Here is a 14119-nt window from a genome sequence, read left to right as displayed (position 1 = left end):
GACGAGCTCCTCCTGCTTGTTGCCCAGGCTCCTGGCATTAGTGTACAGGCAGGCAAGTGTCCCCTTGGGGGCTCTTGCCTTGCCCCCAGATTGTGCCAGGGCTGGGCTCCCTTAAGTGCCTTGGTCTGCTGGCTTTGCAAGTGTTGCTCAGCGGGCCAGTAGTGGCAGTAGTCCCCCCATCCCCCAGACAGAACAAGGAGCTTGGTCTCAAGTTGCAGCAAGGGAAGTTTAGGTTAGATATTAGGAAAAACTCTCTCACTAGGAGGGTAGTAAAATACTGCAACACGTTACCTGGAGAGGTTGCGGACTCTCCATCCTTGGAGGTTAAGATCCAGCTAGGCAAAGCCTTGACTGGGATGATCTAGTTGGGGATGGTCCTATATTGAGCAAGGGGTTGAACTAGATGACCTCCCGAGGCTCCTACTAACCCTAAGTTTCTAGGATCTATGAAATATTAGAGTACTGGTGCCCCACATATTTGATAAGAACAAGATAACCTCAAAATGATTTTTCTTTTCCTTCAAACGTAACTCAACTCACGAGTGTAACACAAAATTCAGTAAATACATTCTGATAACCTTAACCATCTGGAGAGTCCTACTGACTTCAATGCTACTTTTCATGTACTTAAAGATACCCATGGCTTAAGCAGTGTCCTGAATCAAGGTCATAATTAGCAACTGGTAAAAAGACTTTTTCATCTTATACCTTATATCTGTTTGATTTCAGACTTTGCTTTGCAAATTACTGTATTATTCTTGTGTTCAGGTAATACCATATCTTCTCACATACAAGATGCACCTTTCTCCCCAAATCAGCCCCTCCATGTTTTAAAGAGGAAAATGTTTTCTTCACTGGAAGAGAAGCAAGCCTGGATTCACTGCACATGTCATGCAGTTGCTAAGATAGCTGCCAAGATGATAACGTCCTGTGTTAACCGGCTCACAGCACAGCCATAGCACTGAAGCTTGTGTCTGAAGTGGCAACTGAGCTATTGGTAGCATCTTGCTGAGGCTTGTGATGTGGAAAAAACACTTTATTTACAGGAATTTGTAAAGAATAACTTATAGTAAAGAACTAACAGTCTTACTACTGCCCTTGCAATGCATCAGGGCCTAAACTTGTGCGACAGAGTAAGTCCTCCTGGGAACATAGTGTCTAGGAAATGTGGCATCCCAGGATACAGAATGGCTGAGGCAGCTGGTGCACCAGGAAGTTCCTGGTACCACATTTCCAGGACACACTCTGTTCCCAGGAGAACTTACTAACACAGTTGGCCATGACTCTGGACAACTAATTTTTTATGCATTCTTGCCTTCCAAAAACAAGGCATGGGCCTTATGTGGGGAGCACATTGTTTGTGCAAAAATATGGTATCATCATGCTTCTTTCATGCTACCCCTTAGACTTACACTTACTTAGACAAAAAGGACAAGAAATGTTATGTCAGCAGTGAATAATACTACTAGTTCATGTTACTGCTGAGCCTAACTCAGGGATGTAAAATTTGAACATATGGCAGAATTTTTGGAGCAAGTTGTCCTGCAATTTGAAATTACATTTACCATAAACTGAGATGATGGAGTCTTTCTTGAGGACCTCACCACAACATACGAGGAAGGACTGACTCTAACAGCTACACTGGTGGTTTAAAGTTTTAAATCATTATAGAGTCACCCACACCAGAAAGCTCAGAGGAATGGAGCTGTATGACAAGATGCCCACTGGTCCTCCAGGTTTGGGAGTTAAGACAAAGATAAACAGCTTATCCACATACAGAAGATGAATTATAGAAACACAATAAAGTAGCTATTTTGGCAAACACTGCATTAGACAGGGACAGTGGAGCCTTGTTTATGCTGTAAGCAATGTTTTTCAGCACAGAAAGGATTCAGATCCAAAAGATGAGGAAGTATCAATGAATATTTTGTATGAAAACAAAAAAAGAAGAATCTGTTAAACAGATTTACCATCTTGAACATTAGAAAATTCTCCTTTTGACAATTTTTGTTACTACACAACAATGCACTGTAGTGTCTACGTGGACTGGATGTATTTTGTTCCCTTTCATATTATGGAGTCACATTAGTACTGTAGTTGCTCAAATCAACTATACAGACTCCAAATTTAGCTTAATGCTGCCTACTCACAGGATTACAAGATTATTTTTAATGGTAAGAACTGCAGGCTGGTAGGATCCAAGTGATAAAACTACATTCCCTCTTGCTCACACAGAACTGGCTTGATTCCACAGTTCTAAAAGTGTAATCCAATTTCCAGTATATAGCTTCTGTAGAACAAAAAAAGCTACCAGACATCAGTGGGCCAAATTTTGGTGTCATAAGAGCAGAGATGTCTGAAGCTCTGTAGCCAAGGTTACCATGCAATAATAATAAAGTTGCAGCTTGGAAAATAGGTTAAAAGTTATCCTTGGACATGACAACAAGCTTACTTAATTTTAGAGAAACATGCATAAGCTGCTAATTAACTTTACTCATTACAGAAATGAAATCTCTAGAGCTCTGTTCTTAATATATCAGTTTAGCATCTTACATCAAATCCAAATTTAAGAAAAAAATAATGAAAGCGCATACATTTATATCTAATACCGATTGTGGTATAAAATGAGACTGAAAAGGTAAGATTTATTTTTTACCAGTTTGTCTTCATTACATCCTGAATGGCAGCCACTTATGACCCAACTTCAGAACTTAATGAGTACAATAACCTTCCATATGTGAACTATCAGATTTTTGTGTTTTGCAATGCTATTCTAACATTACAATATCAACACCAACTCTGACCCACTGCTTCTAAGCATGCTCCAACTTCAAAACCACTACCTCCAACCTATTTTTATGATATTTTGACTAGAATAAGAAAAACATCTTTATTGTGAAAAATCTTTGAAATGTAAAACAATATAAAGACTATTGCCATGAAGCTATTTGCTGCAGGCTCCTGAAATAAGGCTTTGCATACTAATGCATACAATATTCTCCATCTGCAATCAAAGGCCCTGCCATATAGAAAGACAGATTGAGAACATCATTCTGAAAACTGAAGACACTTAAAGGACAACCTAAATATTTTTCCACAACTAAAACAAGAGTGCAAGTGATTTAATAATTTTGTACAGCAAGACCTTATGGGATGGAACTAAGGAAAATCCATTTCCGCTATTTCTATAGCAACATAATTGCCAAATGTTAGGCTGTGAACAAAAGCTATCATTTTTAGTACCTATCATCAGTATAGAAACAGAAAAATTCAGAATGTTCTGACTAAACCTTTGATATCTTTTAGAGGTAGTCTAGATTAAATTTTTAAAAATCTGTGCATTTAAATTTCTGATGCCTATATTATGTGTTGCAGGTGAACGCATGTCAATAAATGACAGCATGGTTTTAAAAATGACCTTGATTTTTGTTTTACTGCAGGGCACAGAATTTCATTACACTGAGCTTGATCAGTTTATACTCAAGGTATAATGGTTTCTAGACTTCCAGCCACAGTGTAAAATTTTAAAAGGATGCTTTTATGCAGCTGACAAAAGAAATGAAAGCTGCTTTAAAATAAATCTTCTGGAACTAGAAAATAAATGGTAAAAGTGTATAATTTTAAAATTCAACATCAGAGTAATTAGATGATTCTGTCGAAAAATATGTAAACAGTAAAAATCCTTATTTTTTCAGTAAAAATGTCTGTATTTTTAAAACGCTTAGAAATTAATTAATGCTTATAAGATCGACAAGTATGTAGCTATGTATCACAAATGAATTTAATTCTCCCATAAGCTAGGGACTAACATTTTTTTCCAACCAGAAAGTAGGTGAAATTGGGAGATGTGTTTCTACCCTGACCTTGACAGACCACATCTCAGGGCAAAAGGTTAGTTCTACAGCCACTCAGTACTTAGTCTCTGTGGTGAAACTGAGAAGAATGATAATTAATGGGAACACAGGTGATGATTTGAGGATATTTATACTTTTTTACTGGGAACCAGACTAAAAGTATTTCATATTAGTTGTCAGTCATCACCAAACTGCAATCTGCATAATTCCCAACAAGGCAGAGGTAAAAAGTACCAGATGATGCCCCTGAGCTAACCAACCCTGACCCTCACATATATTTCTCCAGGATGGTACATTTGGGTCATTGTCAGAGATAGAAATAATAATTACATTCAAGAGACAGACAGGGTAAAATTATATTCAAACATATCATAGTTGGAGTATTTTTCATCCAGCCCCCCCCGATATGTGATATGAATAAGAATTAAATTTACTTTCACTGTGGCTCCATGTAGGCACAAGGTCTAACTGATACTAGGATCTGGGCTTTAGACCACAGGTGGGCAAAATATGGCCTGCCAGGGCATTCTATCCTGCCTGCAGGGTCTCTAAAAAATTTACTAAATTCATACTTATTCACTCCTGGCTGCCTGTTAAAGCTAAGAGGAGTTAGGGGCAGTAGGACCCTGAGGGAACCCGCAGCAGGCTTGAACAATTCAGCCTCGCCTCACCCCCAGCCAGTTTCCTGGTTTTGTGCCCCTGCTCTGCTCCAGCACCATGTGGCTGTGGCAGCTGGCTGCATCACTGGACCACAGAGCATGGGACCACACTGGTACGGCGGTGGGGGGGAGGTGTATGCAGGCTCAGGGGCAGCATGTGTGTGTGTGCAGGCTCAGGAGCAGAGTATGTGTGTATGCAGGCACAAGGGCAGAGTGTGTGTGTGTGTGTGTGTGTGTGTATATACGTGTGTGTTCAGAGGGTGAGTCCCATGTACACCCTACCATACACATGCACCCACATTCCCCATCTCACTGCCATACACAAACCCCAGCCACCCTCCTGCCACACACAGCCCCCCACAGCCCCTGTACCCACCCATACCCCACATATCCACACCCCCCACAACCCTATACTCACCCACCACAATATACAAGAGTAAAACTTCATTTTAAGCTATTGTGCAATCACCTCTATGGACACTACACAAACACATATAAATCAAGACAAAAACATTTTTTGAAATCAAATTAATGTTGTAGATGTTCACTTTTCAGAATATAATTTGGTATTTTTCTGGTTCCAAAAATGCCAAAGCCCCTTGCTGAAAGGAGTACTTCTAGGGGCAAGGGGAGGGACTTCTGGTGGCAAAGTTCAGGGGTTAGGGTGCCAGACTTCCAGTCACAAGATGGCGACCAGGGGGCAGGGCACTGGTCATGAATGCCATGTGTCCCTGGAGGCTGGGGGGGGGCACGGCGAGCTCCCACAGGCAGTGGCAGCACTGTCGGTGGTGGGAACATGGTGACGGTAAGTGGGGAGTGCCCACAGGCAGCCACAGTGCTCTCAGCAGAGGGGAGGCAAACTCTGGCCAGTGATCAGCAACCACCTGCAGGTGCTGCCGGCAGCATCGTTGGGAGCCAGCGGTGATTGCGGACCACCCGCAAATGCCATCAGTGGTGTTGGCGATGAGGGAGGGGGGTATGGCAAGTGGCAACCACCCATGGGAGGTGCACCGCAACACTCATGGGGTGTATGTGAACCCAGGAGCACCCCCCTGCGCACTGCATATGGCACCTGTCAAGGGGCAGCTACCTATGCGGCCCTTGACACCTTGCCTAAACTCAGTAAGCAGCCCTCTGCCCGAAATAATTGTCCATCCCTGCTTTAGTTTGTGAGGACTGTAGCTCCAATTCTGCAGACATTTATGCACACACTAACTTTAAGCACAAGAGGATCCTAAATTAAGTCAACAACTTGGATTTAAAAACTAAGTGGACATTTCACAAGACATTGTCTAATTGAGACAAGATCCCTATCAGTGCCTGATAAATAAAAAGTACTAATTTCTTATTTAAATTGCTACTTTGGTTTTCTTAATTTTTGCATAAGCAGCACTGGGAGCAGGTACCAAACACCAACAGCTCCTTCCCTTCACTGGTTAATTTGCTCTATTTCTGGTCCCAATGTCTCTTGCATTTATTTCTGCCCTGTGGCTCAGTTCCAACAGAAGTGATACAAGGTGTCCTCATCCCTGCCTGGCCCATAGCCTACTGATTAAGGCAGTTTCCTGGGAAATGAGAGACATGGGTTCAAACCTCTCTAGCCAACGTGGGCCTAGAAGCCATCGCTCTCTATTCCTGAACAAATGCCCTGACAAATGCAAGAAGGTGGTTTTCCTCTCTTCCTTCCTCATATTCTGTCAGTTAGAAATAGCTGTTCATCTCTGCCCTTCTGGACATGACAAATCTTGACGTGACAGAATCGCACAAAGCTGCCCAGTAAAGGAATGGAAGTATTAGTTGTCTCCCCACCTTTAGAGTTGCACAAGATGGGAGAGATGTACATCTCTGGCTGGAATAGGACTGGCTTGTGGGAATGAACCAGGCTGTGCATTCAGAAAACTGGAGAGCCATGCATCAAACTGTGTGGATTAGGACTGCTCTCCTACGGTAAGATGCACACTGTTTGGGGCTAGCAGCAGCAAAGACAATGTCTTATAGATGCAATAGGATCCAGGCCAAAACATTCTGCCATGCTGTTTAAATAGCTTTTCACTTTGCAAAGCCATTCACTGAAGTCTGTGGGGAAGTGGAGGATCTAAGATAGGGAAGATCAAAATTCAATTTCAACTCTGTGTTACAAGGAGCTCAAATGGATTCTTGTCTTTGATTAGAGAACTGGCCGTCATGAAAATATAGGGTCTGATGTGGCTTACACTGAAGTCAATAATAACTTAGCTACTGACATCAATAGGATCAGGATTAGACACTAGATACTGCCAATGCAAAGAAAAGAAAAAATAGAACAGGTCAAAGTCACTTATCAGTTCTTTGAGAGAGTACTATAACTACTAAAAAATACAGAAATCAGTGTAAAATAAAAGCAATGATTTAAATAATTTTAAATGGATATTTGCAATTTTGATTATAAACGTAGTTTAAAAAAATTAAAAGCTAAAAATCTGTCTGAAAACATTAACATGTAAAATCAGTTTCTCATCCTTTTATCTACAAAACTTGAGATCATGAATTTCCCTGGCTACTTTTTGTCAGTGTAAACACAGATCATTGAAGAAATAACTTGGCAAATACAAAAAAAGCCTTCCAGCTGACCTTTACATATGTTTACCATTTTGAATCTGCACACAAATTTCATTACTGATAGGAAATTTAATAAGATTTGTAAACATATTATGAATACATTTGAAAAGGAATGTCGGCTTCTTTATGTTCACTTGGCATCATGTCACAGAAATAAGACAGTGTGATCTGGGTATGGGGAGATAGGACAGGGACAAGCAGCACTGGGAACTCTATCATTGAACATTGTCAGAGGATTGTGAGCAAACCATTTAAGCTCTTTAACTAGAGTTAATGGAAAACATTGGTTGGCAATGGATCAGCATTCATGTCACGCCAACTGTCAGTACTTGGTTCACAACAGGAAAACTAATGATCCTCCTAGCGAACCAAATTTTGCAACCTTTTTGAGGAATCCCAGTGTCCTTTCCACTGATCCCCCAATGGAAAAATTCCAGAGCATTTTATTGCTACTAGTCAGAAAGCTGTGGTGCAGGCTTGTACTTTTAGGAAACTTCTGAACTCCCAAATTCAACAACACAGTGGTAAAAACACCCACATTTTTACCACTATGTTGTTGAACTTGGAAGTTTAAAAATTTTCCAAGTGTACACAAGTCTGCTGTGCCTTAGTTTCTCCATCTGTTAACTAGTGACAATATTTCTCTGCTCCCCTCCATTTTGAGTGTCTGAGTGTTTATAAAGTGTTTGACATCCTCAGATGGAATGTAGAATAAACTACTAAATATTATTGCAGCAACAGGTAATTAGAAGGCATGAAGCACATGGAAGCGAAATTAAGCAAAGTACAGGCTGTGTGCTCTGTGACAGGAGAAAAAAGGCATAACCTTCTCCCCTGCCCACCCCCCTCCCCCAATTCCAAAAGGAAGAGAGTAATGAATCCAAAAGCAGCTAGTTTCCTTGTTGTTAACATGCTTATGCTTAACAAGGCAGGGTCCTATACTATCTCACATTTCCTAGGATGGTACTTTTTCTGCCATAATCAGAACTAGGAAGCAGATGGATAGGCAAAGTGGCAGTGCAGCTGCTGCAGAAGATGACTATAATAATGTTGACATCAGTAACTGTAATTAGTGCACAGAATGTAGAATGGAGGCCTCCTCTTCATGTCTTCTGGAGTGGGCATACTGCCCTAGAATAGGGATATAAAGTGATTACCCTCAGTTTGTTGTTTGGTTCAGTTCACACAGTATTTCTAACACAAATCCAACCTTCTTTCCTCTCCCTACAACAATGTCTGGGGACATGATGACTAGTAGTGGCAGCTACGATCATGGCTTACCATTACCTATTGCTTTCATGACTCAGGGGTGGGATTACCATTTTATTAGGTATAAGTATTGGCAATAGACAGAGTAATTTTTGCTTTTCCATAAGGCTCTCCATATGAACCTTCCCAAATGTTAGCGGTGACCAGTACTTGCACAGTTTTGACTGCACACCAGTTAGACTGATCTGTGTAACCTTCCCTTCCTTTCTACTCTTATCAGTGATGCTATAGGATTTTTCCAGTGGACACCATTGCTACTCTGTGTTCCTGCAAAAACAGCTGAGTGAACCACTGTATTGTACAGTACCATCCAAGGAGAGGGCAGAGTAAAGCTTTAGTGGTGGCAGCAACACTGTCATGGTGGGAAAGCTCAGGCAAGACTGATGACCTATTTTTTAGTAGCTACTTGCAGAATGAGAACTCTCCTGCTTTGTTTTATGCTCTCCTGAAGTTAATGGCATAATCTTACAAAAAGGATGGTCACAGAAAAAGAAGGAACCTTGGAGGAACATATAAATAGATATCTTTTGAAAAATGCATTATTGTACCACAGGCTTAATTCTGCAACATGAAACCAACAAGCTAAAAAGGGTGGTCAGCACCCTCGCAAGAGACTGGGATGCTACATATCATTTCTTGGTCAGCTATATTAATCATCTGTTTAAATAGTCTATTGCTAAACAGTGATAAAGATTACATTGCTCCTACCTTCCTCCCCCCCAGTGACACACCATTTCACCTAAACCTCCTCTGACAATTGGGATGGTCCTTCCTCTCTTGATCCAAGAGGATTTCTATGAAGGCAATGAGGGAGAAGCATAGACTCAGGAGGGCTATTGCAAATGGAACATGGAAAGCTCACTAACTTTAATTTTCCTCCCATCCAACCTGCTCCATGGTTCCCCACTACACAGGATTGCTTTCTTTGTCTGTTGGTGTATCACAGAGTCACTTTGTGCAGCCCAGGAAGCAGTAAATATTTTTTGCAAGGCCAAGCTTTTTTTTCTGCAGACACACATCTGCTATAAGTTTATCCATCTCTTTCTTGCTTTCTTCCAGAGCAGGCTGAATCTAGTCATTTCTGCTCAGAAAGAGCCTTCATACTGTCCAGATGGATGCTGTACTTATTTTGGAGTAAAAAAATAGGTTTCCTGTGTAAAAAACTTTCATTATTTGGTTTTACTGTTGAAAAAAATTTGCATGTGAATACTTCCTGGGACCCATTTAAAAATAAATCTGTATAAATTCATAATCTAGTCATATGGATGGGAAAGGAGATGTCTGCATAAAAAACAGGCCTTAAAACTTCTTTTGTTTTTATTTTGCCTCATTTACTAAGGTAGCTAAAATGACTTCAGAATTACTATTCCCAACCCTGAAGGAGACCATTAATCAAATTACTCCAAATAAGAATAGGAAACAATACAAATGAATGAACAAGAATAGGTATTCATATCTGGGACATTACAGGGAAAGAACAGCCGTGATTATATTTCAATGAACAAATTGCCAAAATGTAGAGAAACAGATGGCTGAGTACTAGATACCACATGAAGATGCATTCTCCTATGAAAACTAATGCATGATACTATTTACCCAGAGTATCTTATGGAATGACAATAATAATCACTAATAAAAAATGACAACACTATCTTACAGTTTCTTTTAAAAGAAAACAAAAGTAATTATTACAAGACGTAACCCATATATAAACAGTCCATAAATGCACTCTTCTATGCTAGCATGACTTTCACGACCATCTCGTTACTATAATTACACATATGTTATAGGAAAAACTGTAACTGAAAGGCATCTCTCATCACATTTTCTTTAAAAGAACCACTGAAATTTAGTCAGCTAAATGAAAACTTTACCTTAACTATTTCCTCAATGAAACAGACATGTGAAACAGGGTCTCTCTTCTTTGTCAATACTTTCTGCAAGTGCTGCACCTGTAAGACAACATTTAATTCCAAGAAAATTTATGTTTTCTAAGTTGCTGCTGGTAAAATTGCACTGAAGTTGAAGAACATAAGAAATTAATGCCACTTACTAGGTAAGACCATAGGTCTATCTAGCCCAACATCCTCTTCTCACTGAGTGGCAGAGAATGTATATTGAGAGAAAGGGTGAACAGAGCACATACTGAGGTGTTCCTGTTTCTCTCCCTGATCCTGTCCTATTGCAGCTTCCAGCACAGACATATAGGGAGTTCTGATTCAGATGCTGCATCCCCGTCTATATTATTCAATACTACCAATGGACCTTTCTTTCAAGAACTGGTCAAATACCCTTTTGAACTGGGTTAAGTTACCAGCCTCCACAGCATCTTGGGGAAATAAGTCCCACAAGTTAATTGTACCTTGGCCCCCTCTACTCATACTTCCAGCATGATCAATGAACAACCGGGTGAACACACCTTAAGTTGTGACCCAGCTACATGTTCAACCAATTAACGGCATGATAAAACATGCAATAAGCTACAATGTTATTCCACAAAAAATGTGTAATAACTTTGTAGTTTATTCTAATCATGCTACTGGTTGAACGTGTGGCCACATGATCTCTGGTAGCTGGAAGTCCCATCAACTGAGGGGCTCCCAGCCACAGGGGTGCACCACCCGCTGTCTGTTCCACAGCTGACAAGGCTCACACTGTCAGGTGCAGGGCTTGCAGTAGGGAGTACACTGTCTCAGCTGTAGGGCAGGGCTTGCATCCAGGGCAGCGGGGAGAACAGAGCTCACAGCTGCAGCAGTATTCTCCCAGCTGGTCCTGTCATGAGCCTGGCACCTCACAGGGCTCACAGAGGTAGCAGCATTCTCCCTGCCTCACTGTGAGCTCTGCAACAAGTCTCAATCAGCTGTTGGGCTTGCAGACCCGAGATCATGATCCCAGGCTACCCCTGCACCAGTGATAAGGTCTGATGGGATCTAATGTACAATCCCACAATCATTCCTCCTGCCATGCATATGTGGCATGACAAGAGCTGTGATTGTGTGGATCACACATGAAATCCCATTGTATCTTAACTTGCATGTGTATAGGGGCCCCCTGTACGAAAAAGAATTTCCTCCTGTTAAAGTTTAAACTTACTGCCCAATAGTTTCATTTCATGTCCCCTAGTTCTAGTATTGAGAGAGAGGGAAAATAATAAATCCCTATTTACTTGCTCTGCACCATTTAAGATGTTATATATCTCTATCATGTGCCCTTCAAGCATCTCTTTTCTGACTTGAGAAGTCCTAGCCTATTTAGTTTTTCCCCATGTGGAAACCCCTCCAAAACCCTGATCATCCTTGTTGCCCTTCTTCATACCTTTCTAGTTTTTCTGTATCTTTTTTGAGGTGTGATGATTAAAACTGCATAGAGTATTCAGGTATGGATGCACCACAGATTTCTAAATGGGCATAAAAGATACTTATTGATATTTTTGTTTAAAAAAAACCACAAAAAAATCCTATTTTAATAATTCCTAACATTCTAAATTGATTTTTTTTGATTGATAATGAACAGTGAGTTGTTGCTTTGAGCAAACTGCCTGCAAGGACTCCGAGAACTTTACCTGGCCACAAGCTGCACAGATCTGATCCATGAGTTTCTCCATGTTTGTCCAGAGAGCTGCTCGGAAGGCTGCAGTGTTTCCTGGTGTTGGCATAGCTGCTCGGCCAGGCCCCCCTAAGCAAATATTGAAGGAAACATAATTCAGACCAAAATTTAAGTCGTATCCAATGCTCTCTGGAGTGAGTGCCTAAATGAGGTTAGGCACCTAAACTCATGTGTGGTATGTACCTGACCAAGCAATTTTCAGAAGCCAGAGACAGTTTGAAACAACAGCTCTTCAAGTGAATGGCCTTAATCATCACATTTGAGTGCTAACTTTGAAGTTCAGCTGACATTTACAATATTCTTGCATTATTAGCTGTTCCATGCTTGGTCATTTTAGCAGAAACCCCACCAGGCCAATGTAGCAGCAGGATGCAACAGTATACTCACACCTAAATATCTTGGCCTAGTTGTATTTGAATGACTAAAATAAGGTACTCTAACTGAAAAAGATCATTATTAAGCCAACATTTTCTTGAGTGGCTTGGGTGTCCACATCCCATTATAATAATTCCAAAGCTACCTTCTAATCCCAAACCGTTAAAGAGACTACAAATTAAAATTTGTTATCCATCTCACCTTTAAATTTGTATTCTTTAACACACTGAGGTACCTTAACTAAAGCATCAAGAGAACTGAAGTTTAATGATGCAGTGGACTACCCAAAATGGCAAATACTGTTTTGATAAATTCCCGTGTGACAAAGCACTGTAATGCCTTTGTCAGATTTCTTGCACTACTTTCTAGTACTATATTTTTTGCATATACTGTTCCAAACTCTACAACTCATCTGCCCCCCAAAAGAGACCTTGTTCTGGGAAGGCAGAATAAAGAGAAAAAAGGGTTTTTTTTTTCCTTCAGAGTCATGACCCAATGGGGCCACATGGAGCAGGTACAGAGTCTACTCTTCAGCACCAGTCACTCTGTCCTTGCAAACACTGCAGCTCACATTTAAACTCATCACAGCTGCCCTTGAATTGGCAACAAATTTTGCTTACTCAACCAAAATCTACTACCAATTGACCAGTGGTTGTGATAAGGTTAAAACTTTAGCTGCTTTGTTGAACACCAGATTCTACTCTTCGCTTTGTGCTGCTGTCAGGGAAAGAGGGGAGAGAAGCAGCAGTTATGACAGCAGTCCCCATGCTTCTATTCCAGTGCAGAAAATTAGTTTCCTGGCTTAAGACACGTGCCCCAATCTCTCCTTTAGTCTCTCTGCAGCCCTCTCAAAAACACAAGGAAGGTAGAAGCAGATTCTAGAAAAAATTAATCGTTTCCGTGATAAGCTCATAAGAAAATGCTAGGACAATTGTAAATTTCTAAAATTTATTTTCTAGACAAGTGAAGGAGAGGGAGAGAAAGTAGAAATGAAGAAATAAGACACTCTAGGCAGAAAAAGGAGGAACACACCGAAATTTATTTTTATGTTATATTACCTCTATACTAGGGATGTAAATACCGATTTAAAAATAGGTTTAACCTGTTGTAGTTACAGCAGTTAAACAATTAATTGGTGTGGCAACCCTCAGCCTGGCCCACGCTGGGCTGCTCCTGTCTGGACTGTGGGGCACACCTGCCAGTCCAGGACCAGTGAGGCTCTTCCAGCCCCCACGACGTGTGGCGGGGACTCAGCGGCTCCCCAGGGCTGTGCCTTATGACAAACCAGGTGGGGTGGGCAGGTGGATCCTATCCAAGCCCATGAGGGTGCACTGTGGGACTGAGCCACAGACCCAGGGAGTTGTCCCATGCCCACTTACCTCCACCTTGCCCCTGCCAAGCCCTGCAACAGCTGCAGCAACAGAAGGTGCTGCATCCATCTGGGCACAGGAATAGGGACGGGCACAAGAGCATTAGGCTCCAGGCTGCAGCTCTGTGAAGTCAGGCAGGGTGGGGGACAGAGGGTGTTGCTGAGCCCCAAGCTAGTGCCTGTCTCACCCCGCCCTGCCGCAGAGGAGGAACTGCACCAGCCCGCTCAGAATAATGTGGGGAGCTGGGGACCAAAGCATTGACAAGCCCTGGCAGGAAGACAACACAGCACAGGAAGTCATGGGTAGCAGCAGCCAGTGAGTGGCCTTACCAGCCTCCTGCAGCCACCAGCATGTGGTTTTTTGGGGCCAGCTGCAGCAGCACAGGAGG

General features: G+C 41.5%; 1 protein-coding gene across 1 annotated transcript in view; it reads right to left on the bottom strand.

Annotated features, from left to right (window-relative positions):
- COG5 (component of oligomeric golgi complex 5) overlaps positions 1-14119 on the bottom strand; it is a 343620-nt gene that overhangs the window by 104334 nt on the left and 225167 nt on the right. The window contains exons 9-10 of the mRNA XM_019543552.1: positions 11943-12055; positions 10255-10332 (exon numbers count right to left, since the gene is read on the bottom strand). Of these exons, the coding sequence (XP_019399097.1) occupies positions 10255-10332; positions 11943-12055 (191 nt within the window). The remainder of the gene's footprint in view (positions 1-10254; positions 10333-11942; positions 12056-14119) is intronic.

The sequence above is a fragment of the Crocodylus porosus genome, unplaced genomic scaffold (genome assembly GCF_001723895.1).
Source record: "Crocodylus porosus isolate Cpor-Errol unplaced genomic scaffold, CroPor_comp1, whole genome shotgun sequence".
In the NCBI taxonomy this organism is placed as follows: Eukaryota; Metazoa; Chordata; order Crocodylia; family Crocodylidae; genus Crocodylus; species Crocodylus porosus.
The sequence above is the reverse complement of the archived record's forward strand: the minus strand, read 5'-3'. Positions and strand labels throughout refer to the sequence as shown.